A 21492-nucleotide genomic window follows, 5' to 3' on the forward strand; every position below is an offset into this window, starting at 1 on the left:
TCCGAGTCCAAGCCGCGATGCTACTGAATCCCGAACACCTGCGCACGCAGAATAACCCAATATATCTGGAGAATGTTAGTTGAACGTGAACAAGCTTCCCAGTTTTATCCCCGGATTTCCAGAAGTAATTGAAGATCAATTCCCTGTTAGGAGCTTCACGTTGGGTGAACACTTACCCGTGGAGACATCAAGCGGATCAGGTACAAACCCCACATCTACGGAATGAGGGGTTCAAGCCTGAATTGGGGGAGTCGATAGACTTCACATACGAGTCCAAACTACGGTTTTATTTCTATTTTCGGGTACTACAAAGCAGCATGTCTCAATCAACGTCAAATCTACCACCTCAGGAGCCAATCCCAAATCGCCTTCAAGGCCTAGTTGCTATCGTGACAGGTGCTGCCGGAAATATCGGGTTTGAAACAGCACGTCGATATCTCTTAGAAGGAGCAAAAGTAACCCTAACCGACATTGATGGATCCAACCTAGTCGATGTCGAGCGTGCACTGTCCGATTATGTTCAAAATTCGTCTCTAAAAGATAAAAATGACTTAATCCTTACCGTCGCAGCCGACTTCACGAAAGAGGAAGATGTCCAGCTCGTTGTTGATAAGACGGTCGCATTCTTTGGCAGAATTGATATTGCTCTTTTATGTGCTGGAATATCATATTCATCTACAAGTATCCTGGACACAGATGTTGATCAGTACGACAAGGTGATGCAGGTTAACTGTCGATCCGGTAAGTGGGTGCCCCGAAATCGATGAAGAAATGCTCACGGTTTACTTTGACAACAGCATTTTTGGGAATCAAACATTGTGGCCGAATCATGAAAATGCTCGGAAATGGAGGTAGTATCGTTCTCGTGTCTTCTATTGCGGGTCTACGCGCCACGCCTGGTCTTTCTGCGTACTCTGCATCGAAATTTGCACTGCGAGGCCTTTGTATTACGGCGGCAGCTGAATTAGGACAATTTAACATTCGGGTCAACACTGTTCATCCGTGTGGCGTGAATACTCCAATGTTTAATTTGGCTTGGTCTGAAGAGAGGAGAAATAATATGCTCTCTACTGTGCCGCTGGGTCGTTGGGCTGAAGTTGCAGATGTTGCTGCCGTTCTGTCATTTCTCGGTAGCTCTGATGCAAGGTTCATGACAGGAGGAGCACTAAAGGTTGATGGAGGGAGTGTATTAAATTAAAGAGATAAAGTCAAGAGATAAATGCATCGATTTAGTATCAAGTCAATTTAGATCGAATATCCTATCGCATTGAAAGAACACAACAAAGAAGATGGGTGAAAACGTTAGGGTAACTCAAATCAAACCAGAAATCCAGATAACGCAAGAAAATTAAATAGACTGGACAATACTCAAACATAAAAAGACCGTGTTTCAGAGTGAGATGGCAGGACCTAGCATCCACCGGCTTAATGGGCCCCGTTTGCCTTTTTGTCTGACAAAGACCGTCCATTTATACGTTGGACGTTGGAAGAAATAGATAGTCTTCTGGATTTAGTCGATGGTATACGATCAGTGACAGGGCTAGGTGGCGCCGAAGAAGCTTCTCGGTCGGCCAAGACGTAAAGTGGATGTAGCTTTGAGAGGCTTATCACGTGGTTCTGTTGCTGTCGGAGTCCATGCTCAACCGAAGAGATTCCAGGAAAAATCATCAACACATCCTTTTTGAGCTCAGAAATGATTTCCTTTGGATCGTTACCATTTTCTTCTCCAGGGAATATAAACGGCCAATGTTCGTCTTGCAGGTCAAACCCTGGTTCATATTTCCGATGAGCATGCTGTATAGGCTCCCAAACCTCTACCGCTTTCCTGACGATTCTCTTGGTAATTTCTCGAAATTCGCTATGACGAGAGTCTGAGAAGATTCCAAATACGCAATTTGAAAGGCTCTGAACCACAGTCTGGGCGTTTGTCCGAAGAATAGCCTTCTGAGCCCTAGAATCAATAGATAGTGTCAAGGAACGATAAAATGCTTCTTTCTCAGGCTCTGTCCCGGCAAGCTGACTGAGCGTTTTTCGTAAGTTTGAATCGTCTGTCATGAGGTATGCAGGCTGGAAAATGTATTTATCAATCTCCCTTGACAAGATAGCTAGAATAACCGCTAGTCGCATCCCTTTAGCTGCATTGGAGTTCGATACAGGCAAAGGGAAGTAGGGGGCAAGTCGACGGCACTCTTCTCCCAAATTCTTCCACAGATTCAAGTCCTGGGGTGAGCGTTAGCCTCAAAGATGAATGATATTCCTTGCGGAACTGACCTTCAGAGTCTTGGGCTCGAGATTGTGGCTCAAGATGGTAGACATTTCAGTCGCTGCATACTTCCAAAGATGGTCGAAGTTATCCATCCTAAAATAAACATGTTAGCATTTGCATTATTTGCTTGTTGTTGGATAAAATCTAACATAGTCTGCTCATCCGTCTCTTGGCGACGAGCACAAAAGCCTTCTAGCTTGTCCAATCTGCATTGCATATCACGTACTTTGTCCTGTTCGGCGACCAGCATCTCTTGGGACTGTTTGTTTCTCTGTTTCTCAAATGACAAACCTCTATTCAGATCTGACTCAATGGTTCTACATTTTCCAATGACAGAATCCTTTTGTTTCAATTTCTCCTGAAGCGAACTGATCTCTTGATTTGCCAGGGCCATATTGCCTTCGGTTTGCGACTTTGCAGATTTCAGACATTGAATTTGGCTCTCTAAGTCCTTCCGAATCTGCGCATGCTCTGAGATGACTTTGTTCTTATCTTCCAGAGTATTACGGGTAGACTTCATCTTTTCCTCGGCGTCACTTGCCCTCTTTGTTTCCTGTTGCAATTTAGAGGATACATGTCGAACAGCGATAATGTGCTCTTCGGTTTGATCGTCCAAAGTTTTCCGCATTGTTTTCAGCTGATTCTTCAGCTTATCCAGCTCATCAAAAAAGCCTTTAGCATCCTGGGCTAGAGGGCTAGAGAAAAAGCCACTTAAATGTTCAAGAGACTTTTTGAAGGTACCATAATTCAATGGTGGGGAGTCGGCACGATCACTTGGCCCTTTGGGAGACTTGAATGATATAGTTGTCATTGCAAAGACACGGGTTGTTCAAGTTCAATTCAAACGTGAATGAAAGACTTCAGGGAAGAATCTTGGAGCAGCTATCAAGTTGACTGCTGATCATAGATATCTTGATCTATCCAAGTGCCTGCCCAACTTGAATCTACCATGGATTTCGAAAGAAAAAAGCATGTATTTATAGTTTTTGGTGCTAGAGGTAATAGTAATACTTATTGACACACATTTTGTACTTTCAAGGTCTATGTCAAGTGAAGTGAGTTAAGTGAAATGAGCCTCATGTTTGTGGTGTGGACAACGAGGTGGAAGGTGCTGAGTTGTCGTATGCATGCAAGATACAGGGGTATCTCGCGACGTGTTCTGCGCTCTATCGATCCCCGCTCTGTACATGATACTAAATGATGAGCCACTCCATTCATATCACATGCAGCTATAGATCGTTCTCCCTCCCCATCCTATCAAATAGATGCCTCATTAAGGCAGCTTGATTCCCGCCTCGCTGAGGCCTCGCGTTGAGATTATAGACATGGATTTCAAGCAGCGGAGCCACTTCAAACTCCAGCTGACTCTTTCCTATTCCAGGTTTGCTTGTTTGAATTACCGGAATTTATGATTTGGCCTGAATTATTACGGTCGCCTATCGCGGAACAACCCACAATGGCCTTAACATTGATCAGCGCAACACCCGGAACTTCAAAACCAGTATTTCGTTATACCTGACGCGCTATTTCACGCTGTGTGGTCCAATCTTCTGCTGCGAGTCCCGCAAGTCTGGCAGCCCCCCAACTATGAAGCTCTTTGCAAGTGCTGATGCGGATGACTCATAATCGCGACATCCGCATCTCCCTGTGATAACAATGCTGTTTGAATTCCAATACCACGTGATTCAACATACCTTCATTGACAGAGAATCATGGCTGCAAATACCTATCTTGGAATCGTGGGTACGTCTCAAATACACCCCACCCCCTACCGTTCATTCCAGCTACAATACTAAACAGTAGTAGGTGTTGGCGGGGTAGGAACCGCATTGTTAGAACAGCTAAGCCGGATCCCCAACGCGCCCAAGCTTGTTCTACTTTCGCGTTCGAGAAAGACCCTCTTGGCAGCATCGCCATCACACTCACCTGCTATCCCTTTCGCAGACTGGGAAACCTCGACAGCGGCACCGGGCGTTACTGTTCATGACGCGTTACAGCCAGATGAAATAATCAAATATCTTTCTTCAGTTCCTGGTCGCGCCATCTTAATCGATAATACATCTGATATTTTGCTCGCAAAGTCATACCCATCATTTCTGAAGCGAGGGATATCGATTGTGACACCCAACAAAAAAGCCTTCTCAGATGAACTATCGTTATGGAACGAGATATTTGATTCGGCTGCGCAGGGAAACGCTCGAGTCTATCACCAAGCTACTGTTGGGGGTAGCCTCCCGATACTGTCAACTCTTCGAGATCTCATCACAACAGGCGATGAAATAGTGAAGATCGAAGGCGTGCTTTCGGGCACTTTATCCCTTCTCTTTGACACCTACATGCCAGCGGTTGGCACAGCGAATACTAAATGGAGTTCTCTTGTCGCTCATGCTTTGGAAATAGGCTTCATGGAGCCAGACCCGCGAGATGATCTGAATGGCATGGACTTTGCACGGAAGCTCACGATTCTTGCTCGAGTCGTAGGGATCCAGGTAATGGGGCCAGAATCATTCCCGGTCGATTCGCTTGTACCTAAGAGTCTTCTGTCACTTCCGTCGTCTACATCGGGAGTTATCGAATTCATGGCTGAATTGCCCAAATATGATGCGCAAATGAATTTGGCTAAAATTGAAGCTGAGAAGTCAGGGAAAGTTCTGCGGTACATTGGGAGTATTGATGTACCAACTCAAACCATCCGAGTAGGTCTACAACACCTTGATAGAGACAACCCGATCGCCAATTTGAAGGGAAGTCAGATTGTGAGTATTTATACCAAGAGGTATGGAGCGAACCCGTTGGTCTTAAAGGGCGGTGGTGGAGGAGGCGAGGTCACTGCTATGTGCGTGATGGCCGACCTACTCAAGCTCTTGGGTAGACTCTAATCCATATTCTATTTCCCTTCATTTCAGCTTGGATGTTCTTTTTCATCAATTCTAAAAGCCAGAAAAAGGCCAGAAAAAGAAATTGTTTACTTGCGGTCCTGGATACTGACTCGCTATACATGCCCACAATCTATGCTGTCGCATTCAAATATTTCTGAAATTATAGAACCGAAGTGTAAAATTTTGAAGCTCATCTGATAGCTGCGCGCATAATCGCTTCCTGTTATTATGGTGAAAACTTGTATTATTCTTCGGGATTTACGCTATCACTTGATCCCTCTCGTTCAAACTATTCCCATCCAAGCCTACACAGTATCAATTTCATTGCCCCACCGGAGCTAAAAAGTGGCCCCGGGGTCTCAAGCAAGGCTGGGGCTATGTAGAATTATAAGATAGAAATGAAGGAATGATAGTATCAATGTGGTGTGAGAAGAATAATTTGTGAATCTATTGTAACTCTGGAGAGCTGTGTCCTTCCAAATATCTGGGAAAAGGTGCTATCTTAAATACATGGAGGACTCGAGAATAACAGAATTCTGGCTGCTATAGTAAAACATGGCAGTAGACATAATTCCAAATCATGTGTTACCGCAATAAATATTTAGTGGAAACATCCACTAGCTTGCGTGTATTAGTATAACGGTCAACAAACACGGGCTGTGGGCATTGCACTAGTGCTCGGAAGGATGCCTAGCTGCCCCGGCGATGATCGGCATAGTTACAGCCTATCCAGGCTTAGCACCGGCATGGCCTTCCGGCATGCAACAGGGTATGCATCCCCTTTTTCTCTTTTTTCTCTTTCTCACATTGCTCATTCTACCACTCGGACATGTCTCTGGCGACAATACCACTCGATATACTTTGGCTCATTACGGAGCAACTCGCCAATAATGATCCAGTAAGCCTAGAAGCATTGGCACTTGTCAACGAATCATGTTTTGCCACCTGTCTCTCACTCATTAAAAACATTATTTATCATGACGTACGAATTAATCACAGACCGGGACATCGCTCGTCATCCAGGATTGAACAGCACTTCAAGAAAATTCCGGAACTTTTGAGACGAACAGCCAGCAATCAATACGTCCGCAGACTGATCATTGACGAGCATAGATGCATATCTTGTAAAAATGATACGGAATGGCACCCGCCGAAAATGAAGGACATCCGAGTCGGACGTGATCAAGTTGGTAAACCATACGCTTCATTGTACGGCAATATGAATAATCCTCATGAGGATCGGCCCCGTCAAGATCTGAGCGTCAATCGGATCAAGGGGACCGCAATTGCGACTGTTAATGATTGGAACTCCATGATTTATTTACTCGAAAGCCTCCCCAGACTGCGAGATCTCTTCTATCTCGGCTGCCTAGAAATATCTCCGCGCATCTTAGAATTTCTCCATGAAAAAAATCCAGGCTGTAGACTTCATTTGCATTCATTCTTTCTACAAAATCTCCACCCGTCTACTCCTCGGCCTTCCATCTCTAAGTCGAGCCTCATTAATCATTCTCTCGTTAGCTCGCCTTCTTTATACAGTGCCGTTCTGAAATACGATGACTACGATTGTGCTTATAAGGCGTGGCGTACAGTCCATCAAAAACTTGGATTAATGCGTGCTTACCTCTAGCCCCAAACCTCAAAGAAGTTTATATTGAAAGATCAACCAAACGGTGGTCTTCATCAGAACAATCACTCGTCCCCTGCCTCCTCCAACTGAAGAGGATTTAGAGATCCCAACTGGTTGCATTGGATCATTGACAAGCCTCCAGATTGCTGACTGGCACACAATCTTGCCTCAGACGCTGCTAGCGCTGGAAGGGTATACCGATTTCCGCAAGCTACGCACACTTAGACTTCATTCGCGAATGGCCAATGACACTGCTCAAAATATTTTCGAAATTTGGGAAACAAGACGCCCCTTCCATTCTCTCGAAGAACTCGAATTAAACCTAGGAGGATGGAACAGACAGAAAGGATTTTATGCCTCGGCAAAAAACTTTCTCCACTCACTGCCTCCTTTGAAGGAGCTATTGTTGGAAGGGTGGCATTGTCTTATATCTGTCGAATCAATCGTGGAGACACATGGCTCGACACTTCTCAAGCTACAGCTCACATACAAAAACCGTTCCCAGTCATGTCGGCTTACGGAGTCGGACATAAAATTACTTGCTAATTGTCATCTCCTGGAGGATTTAACATGCAAGGTTCAGCGCACTGGGGGAGACCGTGCAGAGGTAGCCTTGTATAAAGCCCTGGGTACTATCACGCGTCTCAAAAACTTATCTCTGGGTCTTTCTGTCTCTGATCCAGCCTTATTTGGAGACGATGAATCCGATCAAGGTATCATACGACCTGGTCATCTTTTGTTTCCCTCCCAAGAATCGCTATCTCTCGACCCAACATTCGATGATTTTGACTCTCAGCTTTGTAGGTGGGGTCTACAAGAATTGTATCGCGCTCGCAACGGCCATGTTCGGAAGTTCATGATTAACAGTGCAGTGGATAAGAAGCTTGTATTTGAAATCTTCCAAAAGATTATCTCAGTCAAAACAGACTACTGCCTTTCCATGGAGAGAATGGCTGTTTATATCGACGAGCCCGAACTTGTTCGTATCTTTACTTCTTCTTGACTAGTTGAACCAGAGTCACAGTACACAAACTGTTCTGAAATCCGCGCGCGGGAGACTAATTTGACCGATACCATCATGAATAAACGACTCGATCCTTTGATTCCTGAGCTGCAAGACGTGTTCAAAATAATTTGGCCAGAAATTACTGTGGACAATCAATCGACGTCAGAAAATAAAGAGCCCCCGGGGAAAAGTGGTAGATTACCCTGGATTAGTCAGAGGGACTAGCAGGGAAAACGACCAGCTATCCAGAATTGACGACAGTGGCGAAATCGGTAGTGAATGTCTTGACTGTGACTGGTGGGCTAAATGGTCAAGCTTTCCATTGGTAGATATGGTTGAGAGATGAGTTATCGGCAAGGAATAATATGTCCACGGGTCACTCGATTTGACTTGGACATAATTCTTTTTTGAAAAGCCACCTGAATGCATTGATCAAGTATCCCCAAAGCTGTGTCATATTACCTAGATGTTTATTTACAAACTCCAGTGCTAAGAAATACACAAAAAAAAACTTGAAGCTCTATCAGATGTCCTCTACCTTCTATATGATGTTTCTAAGTATGCTCTTACTATAGATATAGTTGAAATTCCCACAAGAGACTATGTCCAAAGCCATCCAAAAACCAACCCAGCTGCATCCGCTCCAATATTTCACAAGTATATATATTTACACATCAACTCTTTCTTGTCTTTCCTCGGTCGGCTTCTCGATTCTATCCGTGTTGATAGTACGATGATATCCAGGCTCCACTGGACGACCACGAGACTCGAAGACACCACCAGTAAGACCGCCCTTTTCGAACAGGTGATCGACATCTTCGAGCTCAAGACCCTTTGTTTCTGGGAAGAAAAAGTAGACCATTGGAATCTAGTAGTGTTAGCTTTTAATATGCCAAGGTAGGATATTTAGAAGCATACCCATGCGAAGCAAAAGCAAGCGAAAATAATGAATGTTCTCCAAGAGATATTATCAATAGCGGTTGGTGTTACTTGTACAACGATGACTGAGGAATGTTAGTGTTGAATTCTCTCCAACATAGTCATCCAGACTAAATAAACTTACAAACACACATCCAGTTCACGAAGCCTGCAAAAGCCTGACCGCGAGCTCGAATACGGGTTGTTGTGATTTCACTTGGGTAGAACCTGTCGTATCATTAGTTTTATGCTCTCTTTGTTCTTCTTTCTTTGCCCCAATATCGATGTTAGCCTGAGGAACATACCAAGGTACAGGCAAATAGCCAAAGCCGAGGAAAATCTGGAAAATAAAGACAAACACGGTCGCCGCATATGCGCACTTTTCTGTTCCTACAGACAGTAAAGCAGCGACAAGTATGAAGCAAGTACAAAGACCAGCCGCAGAGATCATGAGCGACGAACGTCGCCCAAATACATCCATACTCCATAATGGGACGATAGATCCAACCAAGTAAGCCAGCGATGTACAGCCACCCAGAATCAACGACAAGTTCCGAGATAGACCCATGGCGTTCTCATAGACAGTGGGCGCATAATAGTTGATCATATTCGAACCTTCAAAACGTTAGTTCTTTGTTCTTTCTCTCAAACAAATGCAAGAAATGCGCTACCTGTGAATTGTTGTTGGACATTGACCAAGCCAGCTAGAATCATGCGACGGAAGTTCTGAACCTTTCCACCAGCCAGCAGCTCCTTGTATCTGAAGGGACCACCAGCAGATTCAATCTCAATAGCCGACTCGATCTGCCGGCGTAGCTGAACCACCTCCTGGCTCGATTCATCGGCAGGTTGATCGAGTTGTAAACGGGCAAGGATCGAAGCAGCTTCATCACTGCGATCCTGCTCGCAAAGCCAGCGAGGTGTATCGGGAAGGGAAAGCATTTGCAGTACTAGACAGACAGCGAAGAAGGCTTGGAAGCTTATTGGAAATCGCCACTGGACCGGCGAATCGACAAAGCTAAGACCATAGTCAAGCCAATAAGCGATGCAAAGTCCAACAATGGTAACTGTTCCCTGAGCCGATAAGAGGCGACCACGGCGTTCAGGTCGGGCCATTTCTAGAAACATATCAATCAGTACTTTGCTCTCTTAAGGTAACAATGGATGACTTCTGCGCTTACCACTTTGATAAGTTGGAACAGTACTGCTGTTGATACCATTTCCAAAGCCAGTGACAACTCGACCGACCAAAAATTGTGCGCGCGAATATGAAGATCCAAGAATGATCGTGCCAATCACCATAATAGCACCTCCAGCTATAATCATCTTTTTGCGACCCATTTTGTGACCGATCACGAAGCTGACCAGACATCCGACCGCACAGCCAATATCATAGATTGAAGTCACTACATACAAACGTTAGATTAGCAAAATCATTACTGGTCACAATTCAATCGGCTCTCTCACAAATTCCCTGCATATTGGCATCGGGATTGCCAAACTGTTGTCCAAACTGGTTGTTGGCCCCGATAAGACCGCTCATAACACCTTGATCATACCCAAGCAACAGGAAGGCTTGACAGCTCGCCGCTACATGGTATGTGATTAGCATCTACCTCATAGACATGACTTTCAGCATCACGAAGGAGAAACCTACCCGTCACAGCCCAATGCAAGTATTTTCCACGCAGCTGACCCATATTGAACTTTGTCTCTTAGTGATAGTGATAGCAACAGAGAAGAATTCATGGGACAACGAGATCAACCCCAGAGTCCTAGAGGGATTAACTTGTTCTCCGCCATTTAATTGCACATTACCATGGCACTTCGCGGTGTTGTTTGACCGAAGCTTTGCCTCTCGGCTCCAAATAACCCGGTGTTGCATTCGCATTGGCTCGCTAAAGGTTAAAATCCGGGGAGATGTGGAGTCAATGGAGACAACCCCCGCACAACTGGACTGACGCGGCCGGTTCCAGTGTGACAGCAACATAAGCCAGTTTCGGCAGAGGCTTGGTGGCTGACCAACTTCTTCACCGGGCGACGCCACTGAAGCTTCTTTTGAGAGCAATATGGACCCTGATCGGCGATTGGGAATTTGCGCAATGTCCCGAACACCAGTCATGCGAACTTCCACGCTACTTTGAGACATCCATGAGACATCCATGAGATCCTTTCAAAAGAGCTCGAGCACTGACGATCTCTACGCCTGAGCGCGATGTTTTGCGAGAAAATATAGTAAGAAAAATGCTTCAGATGTTTTTGATGTAACGTCTTGTCGTCTCGTGTTCGGCCGTCTATACGGCGACCGTGTGGTTTGCTCAAAACTGCCTATAAAAGGCATGCAATTTGTACCTACAAGATAGGCTTCTCAATCATTTAGCAAAATGTTTGCTCAAATCATTCGTGTGGCGGCATTTGCAGCCCCCTGTTTCGCACTATACCGCCGCAATGTATCATCGCCCTTGAGTATCGATATCGATTGGAACGAAGTGTTGATCGAGTCCAAGACCACAGCCACACTTCAGTCGGTCGCAAATCCTCCTATGCTTGCAAATAGTAGTACTCGTGCAAATATTCTTGATTCACTGGGCTTGGTTGCTGCCGACTATGTCCGCTATGTACCTTGGTTCCCGTATCCCCGCCTTGCGGTTCCCGAGATCGAGGCGCCCATAATCAATGATACTCACTGTATCACAAGCTGGGATTTCACTTACGCCGACCAGCTGTTGTTGGATTTCCTCTCTAGCACACCGAATGTGTCCCATATCATCAACTTCAGCACTACCCCGGACTGGATGTGGGTCCTCGATACTCCATACAGCTACCCGGAAGATGTCAATATCATTGACTGGAACTATAACAACGGCACCCAGCTACGGGACCAAACAGTGAAAGAACTCTCGGATTATTACCGCCGCTTGATATCATGGTACGTCGATGGTGGTTTCACGGACGAATGCGGCGTTTACCATGAATCTGGTCACCACCTCGATATCGAGTACTGGGAAATTCTAAATGAATCCGAGGCTGAGCATGGGATCGACATCCCTCTCTATAACCAGATCTACGACGCAGTTACAGCCGCTATTCATGAAGTCTCCCCAAAGACCCAATTCATAGGTCTAGCCATGTCCACGCGCAATGCGACACGCGTACAGGACTTCTTGAATCCAGCCAACCACAAAGCAAACACACCATTGGACTGGATCAGCTATCATTTCTACTCAACACCCAGCAATGCGTCCACCCAGAGTGAAGCAGCACAAAGCTTCCAAATGGCAGATACTTTCATTGGCGAGGTAGAGCAAATCGAGGAAATCAGAAAGCAAATCTCACCGTTGTCCCGCACGACAGTGGACGAACTAGGTACTATGGACCCACTTGGCTCAACAACAATCTACCCAGACTATACAATTCCGGACGAGTACTGGGTATGGAGTGGGGGGATTTATGCGTACATATTCTCTAAGCTGGCAGTTTTAGGCATTGATGCCGTGGGTGAAAGTCAGTTGAGCGGGTATCCTGGACAATATCCTTCTGTTTCAATGGTAGACTACCACACTGGACTTCCTACCGCGCGTCTACGGGTTCTCCAGTTGATCCAGCAGAGTATTCGTCTTGGTGATAAGCTTGTACAAACGAGCAGTGACGAGACGCAGGTTCATGCGCAGGCATTTGAGACTACGGGTCAGGAGAAGAAGATTTTGCTGGTGAACAAACTAGACCAGGTAATCTCGATCCAAGCTTCGAGTTTCCAGGGTGTAACAATGGAGGTTGTGGACGTGAGCTCTGGGGGTGACATCTGGCGGACTGAGACTATTAAGGGAGATACTATTCAATTGTCTCCATATGCTGTTGCTATCTTGAGCGAGTGATAAACCTGGAATTCTATCTCCATTGGCATCTATGAAGGGGTGCAGCTCAATTCAAGCTACTTTTCTTGCCATTTAGCTCTCTGCCCTGAATGTTTTATCAGTACAAGCATACAAACTATCAAGACTATTATACGTACACGTATTCGGTAGCATATCTTCAGTATCTATTTTCACTTGAGTCGCTCATTTCTTCGTAGCTATTCACGTCCTTGGCATCGGCAGATCATGGCTGCACCTTGAGGCTTGTAGGCGGACTTCGGCTATAGATCGCGTAACCGCAATGCGGCAGAGCTTATCGGTACTTCACAGGTTAGTCATCCAGAGACGAAGGATATTCAAATGTCTCGAAAGGCTTATTTATTGATTCATTCTCAATTTATCCCGTCTCATATATTTTTACGATAAATACCATAAAAGAAAATGTCTATCCCTATTCCCATTCAACAACAAGCCGCCGTGGTAGAAGATCCAGGCGATAATTTCAAGATTGTGCTTCGCCACGACATACAAGTGGGGGAACCAGGCCCAGAAGAGATCCTCGTTCAGTTAACATGCACTGGACTTTGGTGAGACAACAAAATTCTTCGCATTATGTTTCAAAAAACAAATGCTCACAGTGCACAGTGGCTCCGAAGTCCGAGCAGTATCAGCCTGGGCTCCCTATAACCCAATCATCGGCCACGAAGGCGTTGGAAGAGTAGTCAAAGCCGGCACAAACGTTTCCTCATCACTCCTAGGCCAACGGGTAGGTGTCAAATGGCTCTACAATGCATGTACAGAATGCTCAATCTGTAAACGGGGTTTCTTCCATCACTGCCCAAAGCAGCTGAATACCAGTCGCCATGTTCCAGGCACACTACAGCAGTATGTGGTTGCAGATGCACGGTTTGTCACAATGATCCCAGAGAATCTCAGCGATGAGATCGCTGCTCCTCTTCTTTGCGCAGGGCTTACTATGGCTGGGGCATTGGCACATCTGGATCAGGAGTTAGGACCTGGTGACTGGATTGCTGTATCTGGATCAGGTGGTGGACTTGGACATATCGGAGTACAAATCGCCGCTCGAGTGAAGAAGCTTCGTGTTATTGCAATTGACCGTGGAGATGAGAAAAGAAAGATTAGCATGGACTCAGGTGCTGAGGCATTTATCGATTTCAAAACAGAAGATGTTGGCGCTCGGGTATTAGAATTGACGGGCGAGGGTGCCCATGCGACCATTGTTGTGCCCGGGAACAAAGAGGCGTTTCAAATGGCACCCATGTTAGTGCGGAATATGGCGACAATTGTGTGTGTAGGATTGCCACAGAATCAGATGGACATTCCTATTTCTGCAACTTTGAGTGCTGCTCGAGGTGAGAAGATCATCACTCTTGAATGATTGTCAAATGCTAACTTCATCAGGACTCACAATCAAAGGATCGTCGGTTGGAACAGAGGAAAAACTGACAGAACTGCTTCAGCTTGCAGTTCAGGGGGTTATCACACCTGAAATTGAAGTCTTCGACTTTGCTGAAACTCCGAGATTAGTTCGGCAACTTACGAAAGACCAAATCAAAGGTCGAGCAGTGGTAAAAATCCCGATGAATCAATAGTATATTACAACAAAAACCAAAGATATATGTATGAGCTACTCTTTTATTGAATTCCATATTTTATAACTTTGGACTCCTTTGTGCTGTCTCAATGCCACCATTCCCTAATCCAAGTTGGACGAGAACCTCGGATTAGACAGAACCCCACGGCCAATCGATCTATATTACATTATAGAACTACAACAAACCCAATACTTCCTCTTAATCAATTGGCCTACACCCAAATCCAAATTAAGTATAAAATAGACTTTGCGGGGAAGAATGACTAAGTTAAGTGACCGTATCGACAAAGGTATCACGGTGACATCACCACCCGCCAGTGCATAGGATCGAATAGCCAACAAAGTAGAGCTTAAAGAGTGAAAGAAAGATAAAAAAGATAAACATAACTCCAGAACGGTCATTATCCCTGATCAATCTCCCAATTCAATCCGGTCGCAAGATTAACGAATGAAGAAGAACAGAGTTGCAGGAAATCAAATCCAAAACCATAAAACCAACCCTCAACAGTGCATCAAAAGAGATTCTAGGCTGAGCGCGGATCTTCATCCTCCTCCAAAATTCCCTGGGAAATCAATTCCTCGGGCTGAGGACGGTTTTGAATCTTGTGCTCAAGATTATCGGCGAGCATGTGGCGCTCGAGTTCCTGAGCCTTGGCCTGCAGGGCTGGCGCGGTCGCGGTGGCGGGGAGAATGTTACCTTTGCTAGTTAGTATACTGTCTGAGAACAGCATGGAAGGGATGCTCTAGGATCAACAATCATGCATATATATAAAAGGAAATATACAAGGAAGCTAGGGAAAGGGAATAGAAGTGAAGATAAAAAAAAAGGAGAGGGGAGATATACGCTCCACCAGCTCGTCCCGCCCAGGCCTCTTCCCCAGGTTCTTCTTCAGTTCGTCTGTGGCACGCTGGCGCGCGAGATCCTGGCGTGCAGATTGGAGAGATCTGTTGTAACTGGAGTTAGTTATGAGAACTCAGTAAGCGAACGAGAGTCTCGCACGGTGCCACATTGGTGTCGAGCAGGATATGGCGGTCTTTGAGGTCCTTAATCTCCGGGCGGGTCTGGAGGTGCTTCTCTAGAGAGTCACGGCGCTCGAGGGGTGCAACACCCAGGGGAGTCTCGTCGATCGACGACATGATGATAGTATATTGGTATCGAAGGAGTGTTGGGTTGGAATGGATATAGCAACTGAAGGAGTTGAGGAGAAGTTTTTAAAAGAAAAGAAGTCGAGAAGTGACAAAGTCAAGTGATGTTTGTCCCACGGGACTGTCACGCGGGGAACGGGGAACCTAACTTTATACTAATTACGAGTACTTAACTGCCTTAAGTGTGCATGGGCGTTTCAGCTGTCTGTTTCCGTGCATTTCAGTGGCTGGGGTAGAAATTTACGAGATTTACAAAGTTAATTATGTCGGTTAATGTCAATTGTACGGAATAATAACTCCATTTAGGTAAATATCAATCAACCTGGGAAGGTCTTATGGTAGATCTGCATAAATGTAAAATCCACTATGAACATCCTCCGTAAATCACAACCTCTCCAAAAAACAAAAAAAGGAGAGAAAGGAAAAGACCAAGGGAAGAGAAGGAAACAAAAAAAGCAACTTCTCAGATGCCAGAGTTGATGTGTGAGGAAGAGAGAGAGAGAGAGAAAGCCACAGCAACCCAAAATAATGTCTAAGGAGAATTCCAGGCTCTCATGGAAAAGAAGAGCCCCTTATGCAGCAGTCCCTCCACGGGTCGAATTGAATCGGATCCTCCATCAGGTTTGATCGTGTCCGGATTTCCGACCATTTTGTCGTGGTCCTGGGGTGTCATACCGAGGGGAGAGGAATGAGTGTGAAAGGGGAAGCAGAGAGAGCAAGAAACACGTCCTGCAAACGAATACAGTGGCGAAAATTCATTCTCTTTCGTGCGAGATGCCTATCCTACAAAGGAAAGAAGACAAACCCGTCCAGTTCTCCATGCGTTGTATCGAACATATTCACTTGGTTTCCCGAGATCCACAAATAGAGGCGATCTCAGGAAACCTTACTCGTATGATCAAGGAACCCAAAGTTTGCCTCGGCCTCGCCCATTGCCTCGTGGAGCCCCGCGACTGGATCCGCCGCGGCGGCCACTGGGAGCGCGACGCGAGGCGCCCGGCATACCGCGAGCGGCGCCCTGCTGAGTGCTTAAATCCACGGTGGCTGGTGTCTTGCTACCTCCAGCTAGCGATCGACTGAATGAATTCGGGTCAATGGGTTGAGTGGGGACATCAACGGTAGCGGCTTTAGGTTCAGGAGCAGGCGGGGTGGTCTTTGCGACGGCTTTACGAGACCCTCCACCACGAGCACCGCGAGAAGCCTTGCCGCTACCGCGACCGCGGGGAACAAAAACCAATTCATCTTCGTCGCTATCCTCCTCATACGAGAGGAGGGTTTTCGGCTCGGGTGTCTGGGTCTGGGTTTGGGTCTTCTCGACATATTTGCAACGGTTTTTGTACTCGCGCTCTTCGTATTGAATTGCAGTGCGCAGCTGGAGAATATTTTTCACGCCGATACCAAACTTCTGAGCCCATACCTGAGTCGCACGATCATTGGAAACGAGAATACAGCCTTTAGCGGAATTCTCTGCATCGGAACCACTGTGCAGTCGCCATAGAAGGGCACTGAGCAGCGGGCGCAAAGCGGGCGGAGCGACCGGTATAGTAGACCCAGATGCGGTCCGTTGGTGACCATTCTTCGCTTTCTCGGGCTTTGTCGAGCCATTCTCGTGTTGGGCACATTCGGGGCTGGTGCGCGAACTGCGGGAAGAGGTGCGCGAGGCTGGCCCGGAACCAGCAGAGGTGATGGAGGTGGCGTCGGCATCTTTCTTGAAGTTCAATTTGCTCAGCAGCATTTGCGATAAATCATCCCGTCCAGAAGCACCAGTGGTCTCCTGCTCCTCAGAGGTAGGCTCAGAAGCGTCAGCGTCAGCCGCAATGTCGTTACCGTCGATGACCTCGGGTTCCTCTTCGAATTCCGGAAGGAAGAATTTCTCTGCATCCTCCCAGTGCTCATACTGTTCCATCGGGCCCTGTAATGCGACTAGATCGGCGGTAATATGGTCTTTTCCGGAGGTGACTCGATCAAGAAAGCGGACGGCCTCGCGAGCGTTAATGGCGACTTGCGATCCCGCACGTTTCAAGGCATGCAGGCGCTCAAGAGCTAGAATAGACATGGATCAGCAATCCGCAGAATCGGAGAGCCCAAGTCGCCTGCTTCTAGAATAGCTAAAAGCCAGAAAATAAGGTCAAAGTAAGGGGACCTACTGTAAAGAGGGACAATGAGATCGATCGCACCGCTGGTGGTCCATTTCTTGATCTCGCTAATGTTGGTAGTCAGAGCCGTCTCGTCCACGGCGCAATGAAAGACCTTGCGCCCAGTCGACATGGCGGCTAGGAACGAGCGTCAATCAGAGGAGGGGGTAAGGTGAGTTTTGCCCTATTCAGGGCAACTAGAAGTGTAGAAAACCGCGACTGGAAGAGGAGGGGGAAACCGAGTCAGCAAAGTGATCCCACGAAGGAGGTTTGGCCCGGGATTGGACATGAGAATGTGGGGACGGCGGGGATTTCGGGAGACGCAAAGACGCAACTCACTGTGTAGAACCAGGCAGGAAATCATCTGCAGCATCTTTGATGAGGTGCCACCCAGGAGAAAATTCAAGATGTGGGATTTGGAGGAGATTGGAAAGTGAAGATCAAATCGGCGTTCACTACGACGTAAAATGATGACTAAGCATGTCTGCCGGCGAACAAACTGTGCAACTATAAAAAAGAACAAAGCAAGAGACGATGGATGTGAAACAAGAGGAAGGAAGGAGACAGAGATGAGATAAAGAGTGGAAACGGATTCAATGATTCTATATGCGACGGGGAGTATCGTCTAACGGTCAAAAGCAGAATAAAAGAAAGCATAATAAGAGCTTCAATCAATAAGAACCTCACCACTCTCTTCCAGCCTTTCAAGCGCAACAAATCCATGACCTTATAGCCTATATCCATATCACTGCTTCACCTTCTTAATAAGTCCATCTGATTCCTTTACTCTTTGGGCCCATTCACTATAAACATATTAGCAAATGATCGGAAAACACTTTGTACACAAAGGGGGAGCTCTCTTACGTCCAGCTGCCATCGTAGACTCGGCGCAAATTAGGATCTCCGTATTCAGCCTGGGCTAAAGCTGTCTCAATTATAGTCGCGGTAACCCCAGTTCCACAAGTGCTAATAATTGACCGCGAAGGGTCCACTTGGTGCTCTTCGAAGATCTTGCGTAGTTCCTCGGGAGAACGATATGTCTTCGTCTCTGGGTCCAAGAGTTCAGGGAACGAGAGACTCTTGGAGCCAGGCACATGGCCCGATGATAATCCTGCACGGGGTTCAGGATCGGTACCGGCCCAGCGACCGTAAGATCGAGCATCCAAAATCTCCACTTCCTCTGCGCCCTCCTTGCCGTAGTCCAATGCCAACTCCTTCAGCTCTCGGAATGAGATCACCAGTTTTGAGTCATATGTCGGAACAGAATATTTACTCTTCTCCAAGGGGGTGGGCTCTCCGCTCTCGGTTGGGAATCCCTCTTGGGTCCATAAGCGGTAGTTATTGAGTATATGCACATTTGGGTGTCCGAAGACGCGCAAGGTCCAGCCCACGCGCGGCGCACTAAAGATTCCTAATTCAGCGGTGTCGTATACCACAATTTCATCATCTCGCCGAATACCCAGATCACTCATTGCCTCTGCGAATGTCTCACAGGCGGGGAGCATGTGGGGGTAAGGAGAGTCCGGATCTTTGATAGCATCAATATCGAAAAAGCGAGATTGAGGGATGCGAGATTGGCGGAAAGAGTCAATTCCCTTGCGCCCTTCAGGGTCGTTTGGCATAAACCATGCTGCGCATAATGGAACAACTCGCGGCGAGGTAGAAATCTTGGTCGAAGTAGAAGGGTTCTTTTTCAATGCCTCGTTCAGTTCCTTGGGTGTTACCAAGTATGACGAGAAAGAAATCTGACGTGAGCCACCAGGAATCCGAGCAGTCATCTTGGGACGAAACAGACCAGAGGGGCGAATGGCTGCGAATGCCATGATTTCTGAGAGGGGGGACAAGTGGGCGGGCACTTCTCTCTTTACATTCAGGAAGGGAAAACGGGATGTGGAGTTGGCCTGATGGTGCGGAGAAGCTCATGTGATAACGCGGCGATAAACAAAGCCAAACCCGCTTATCGGAAACTCATTTCCCTTTCCAATCCACCACGGAGCTTGGACCTCTACAGAAAACACACTAGAACTGTCAGTAGGTCAGCCCTTGAACCTCACTTCTACAACATGAAAGTCAAGCTCAAGGAATGGAATGCCATTGCGACTTGGCATTGGGATATGCCCGAGGACGAAGTGTGCGGTATCTGTCGCGTCCAGTTTGACGGAACCTGTCCGACATGCAAATTCCCCGGTGACGAGTGTTCGCTCCGTAAGTCGCAATCGCCAATCCCGATCCACGCGAACGTTGGATTAACAGTTTTATTAGTACTCGGGAAATGTGGCCACTCATTCCACATGGTAAGACCCAGATATGAATTCTGTGCGGGGCATCAACACTAACAAGGATGGAACAGCATTGCCTCTTGACATGGATTCAGCAAGAAACTTCTAAGGGATTATGTCCTATGTGCCGTCAAAGTAGGTGTTCTATATTGAGATTACGCTCACAACAATGCTAATCGTTCATAGAATTTGAGTGGAAACAGACCGAAGAATGATATCGGTTGCTTATGCGTCTTTTTCGTTATAATTGGAGTTGGGCTTTATGATTCTTTGGGAATGGCGTTGAATGTGCAATCTGAAGGATACCTTCTGCTGTTTACATGGAAATACCACTGCTGTTTTTACATGGGTTGGGGCGTGTTAGACGTGCCTTAATAACCCTTATTTTAATCCTATCCTGTGTTGCATACAGATAGATACTTCGTGAATAATCGGCGATCCGAATACAGGCCGATCTCTCTTGTAATTACTAAATTAAATTATTCATAACTATTCAGCGCGTTCACCGGTATCAATTAGCTCTTATTAGGCTGGGACAATAGTCATTTTAGCCCCTGATCACGTCACTCGCTAGTATTACTACGCTACTAACGGAAGAATGCTGTCCCATCTCCTGCAGGTACTAGCCGATCTAAATCCTAATCATTGTTTACTATGTACATCTACCAACTACATAGCAAAGCTGGATAGATCTCACAAGGTCATGTGTAGAGCGGCTCATTTCTTCAGAGCTAACAGCATCTAGTATGTATTATTGCACTAGTATGATCCATAGCAATCAAGTAGTAAGACACAACATCATTCTGTGCTCGCCTCCAGCCACTCTCTCATGCCTCTTAATAACTGCCTCCAATTTTCTCCTTCGGCGTCATTCTTCTCAGGCCGTAGGAGGTCATGATTGATCAAAATTTGTAAGCCTACCCCCAATAGACCGACCAATACGCCTTGCTGCCATGCATCGAAGTTTTCTGAGTGGTCAAGCACTGCCTTAGGCTTCACCAGATTGATATTTGTGTTATATGGAAGGCCCGATAAATGACTGGTTCTTTTAGCTAACTCTTGCTTATTCCAGTCGAATGGCTCCTCGCCAGTGACACCTTGTGCATTGATATCGCGATCACGATTGACGCCACCGAACAGCGAGCTTTAAGACCTCCTATGAGGTCTTCCGTTGACATTGTGAGGTAGTAAGGGTAAGCAGAGAGTAAAGTTGGTGTAAAGATGGACTGACAAAATGGGGTATATATCGATTCCTTAGTGAATCTCCTCACCACGCATGAAGACATTAAGGGCACTCGCGCTTGCGATGGCGTCAAAGGGAACCAAACGGGAGAGAATAAGGCGGGTGTTAGGAGATATACTCTTGAGGCGACTCGGAGGGACAAGAGCATTCAAACCTAGGGTAAAAGAGCAGGAGGCTCAGGCAGCCATACAGTAGGATTTGGCAATTCAGGAAACGTACAATGGGACATATTTGGGGGCATTGGCATTATTGATTGCAATATTGAGCGACTGGCTGCCGATTTTCCAGAGTAAGATACCGGGTATCTAAAAGGTGGGTTAACGATCAGTCTCTGTATTCAAAAGATATGTGGTTTATAACCCACACCAAGACCAAGGCCCGGTGTTAGTATACCAGCCGTCATAACCGGGTTAGACAGCACATAGCAGGATAGAGTACGAAACAGACGCAGAACCGGATCACCCGTATCTGTTAGCAATAGCCGCCACTGGCTTCGGTATTCAAAAGCAAAAATCAAAAAG

The 21492-nt window shown here is 46.4% G+C and overlaps 10 protein-coding genes across 10 annotated transcripts; 5 read left to right on the plus strand and 5 right to left on the minus strand.

Annotated features, from left to right (window-relative positions):
- Window positions 1-317: 317 nt before the first annotated feature.
- On the plus strand, window positions 318-1198 carry N7478_008887 (SDR family NAD(P)-dependent oxidoreductase; the record flags this gene model as incomplete). Its single annotated transcript, XM_056925101.1, has 2 exons — window positions 318-741; window positions 798-1198. 2 exons carry the CDS (start codon window positions 318-320, stop codon window positions 1196-1198), a joined length of 825 nt encoding a protein of 274 aa, XP_056777827.1.
- Window positions 1199-1425: 227 nt separating this feature from the next.
- Window positions 1426-3077, minus strand: N7478_008888 (uncharacterized protein; the record flags this gene model as incomplete). Its single annotated transcript, XM_056925102.1, has 3 exons — window positions 1426-2220; window positions 2272-2359; window positions 2416-3077. The coding sequence occupies 3 exons, from the start codon at window positions 3075-3077 to the stop codon at window positions 1426-1428; spliced, it is 1545 nt and encodes a 514-aa protein (XP_056777828.1).
- A 901-nt stretch (window positions 3078-3978) lies between these two features.
- Window positions 3979-5145, plus strand: N7478_008889 (uncharacterized protein; the record flags this gene model as incomplete). The annotated part of the gene is made up of 2 exons (XM_056925103.1): window positions 3979-4009; window positions 4073-5145. The coding sequence occupies 2 exons, from the start codon at window positions 3979-3981 to the stop codon at window positions 5143-5145; spliced, it is 1104 nt and encodes a 367-aa protein (XP_056777829.1).
- Window positions 5146-6701: 1556 nt separating this feature from the next.
- Window positions 6702-7778, plus strand: N7478_008890 (uncharacterized protein; the record flags this gene model as incomplete). The annotated part of the gene is made up of 2 exons (XM_056925104.1): window positions 6702-6713; window positions 6807-7778. The coding sequence occupies 2 exons, from the start codon at window positions 6702-6704 to the stop codon at window positions 7776-7778; spliced, it is 984 nt and encodes a 327-aa protein (XP_056777830.1).
- Window positions 7779-8448: 670 nt separating this feature from the next.
- Window positions 8449-10399, minus strand: N7478_008891 (sugar porter family MFS transporter; the record flags this gene model as incomplete). The annotated part of the gene is made up of 8 exons (XM_056925105.1): window positions 8449-8649; window positions 8700-8785; window positions 8845-8927; window positions 9005-9314; window positions 9371-9817; window positions 9881-10105; window positions 10167-10289; window positions 10357-10399. 8 exons carry the CDS (start codon window positions 10397-10399, stop codon window positions 8449-8451), a joined length of 1518 nt encoding a protein of 505 aa, XP_056777831.1.
- Window positions 10400-11083: 684 nt separating this feature from the next.
- Window positions 11084-12574, plus strand: N7478_008892 (uncharacterized protein; the record flags this gene model as incomplete). The annotated part of the gene is made up of 1 exon (XM_056925106.1): window positions 11084-12574. One exon carries the CDS (start codon window positions 11084-11086, stop codon window positions 12572-12574), a length of 1491 nt encoding a protein of 496 aa, XP_056777832.1.
- Window positions 12575-12994: 420 nt separating this feature from the next.
- Window positions 12995-14166, plus strand: N7478_008893 (zinc-dependent alcohol dehydrogenase; the record flags this gene model as incomplete). Its single annotated transcript, XM_056925107.1, has 3 exons — window positions 12995-13140; window positions 13199-13926; window positions 13976-14166. The coding sequence occupies 3 exons, from the start codon at window positions 12995-12997 to the stop codon at window positions 14164-14166; spliced, it is 1065 nt and encodes a 354-aa protein (XP_056777833.1).
- Window positions 14167-14692: 526 nt separating this feature from the next.
- Window positions 14693-15305, minus strand: N7478_008894 (RPEL repeat-containing protein; the record flags this gene model as incomplete). Its single annotated transcript, XM_056925108.1, has 3 exons — window positions 14693-14865; window positions 15013-15113; window positions 15169-15305. 3 exons carry the CDS (start codon window positions 15303-15305, stop codon window positions 14693-14695), a joined length of 411 nt encoding a protein of 136 aa, XP_056777834.1.
- A 907-nt stretch (window positions 15306-16212) lies between these two features.
- N7478_008895 (uncharacterized protein) lies at window positions 16213-17582 on the minus strand (the record flags this gene model as incomplete). Its single annotated transcript, XM_056925109.1, has 2 exons — window positions 16213-17357; window positions 17462-17582. The coding sequence occupies 2 exons, from the start codon at window positions 17580-17582 to the stop codon at window positions 16213-16215; spliced, it is 1266 nt and encodes a 421-aa protein (XP_056777835.1).
- A 612-nt stretch (window positions 17583-18194) lies between these two features.
- On the minus strand, window positions 18195-19272 carry N7478_008896 (sulfurtransferase; the record flags this gene model as incomplete). Its single annotated transcript, XM_056925110.1, has 2 exons — window positions 18195-18252; window positions 18314-19272. The coding sequence occupies 2 exons, from the start codon at window positions 19270-19272 to the stop codon at window positions 18195-18197; spliced, it is 1017 nt and encodes a 338-aa protein (XP_056777836.1).
- Window positions 19273-21492: the final 2220 nt, after the last annotated feature.

This window comes from Penicillium angulare, assembly GCF_028827245.1.
Source record: "Penicillium angulare strain IBT 27051 chromosome Unknown utg000005l_segment0_segment0, whole genome shotgun sequence".
Lineage (NCBI taxonomy): Eukaryota > Fungi > Ascomycota > Eurotiomycetes > Eurotiales > Aspergillaceae > Penicillium > Penicillium angulare.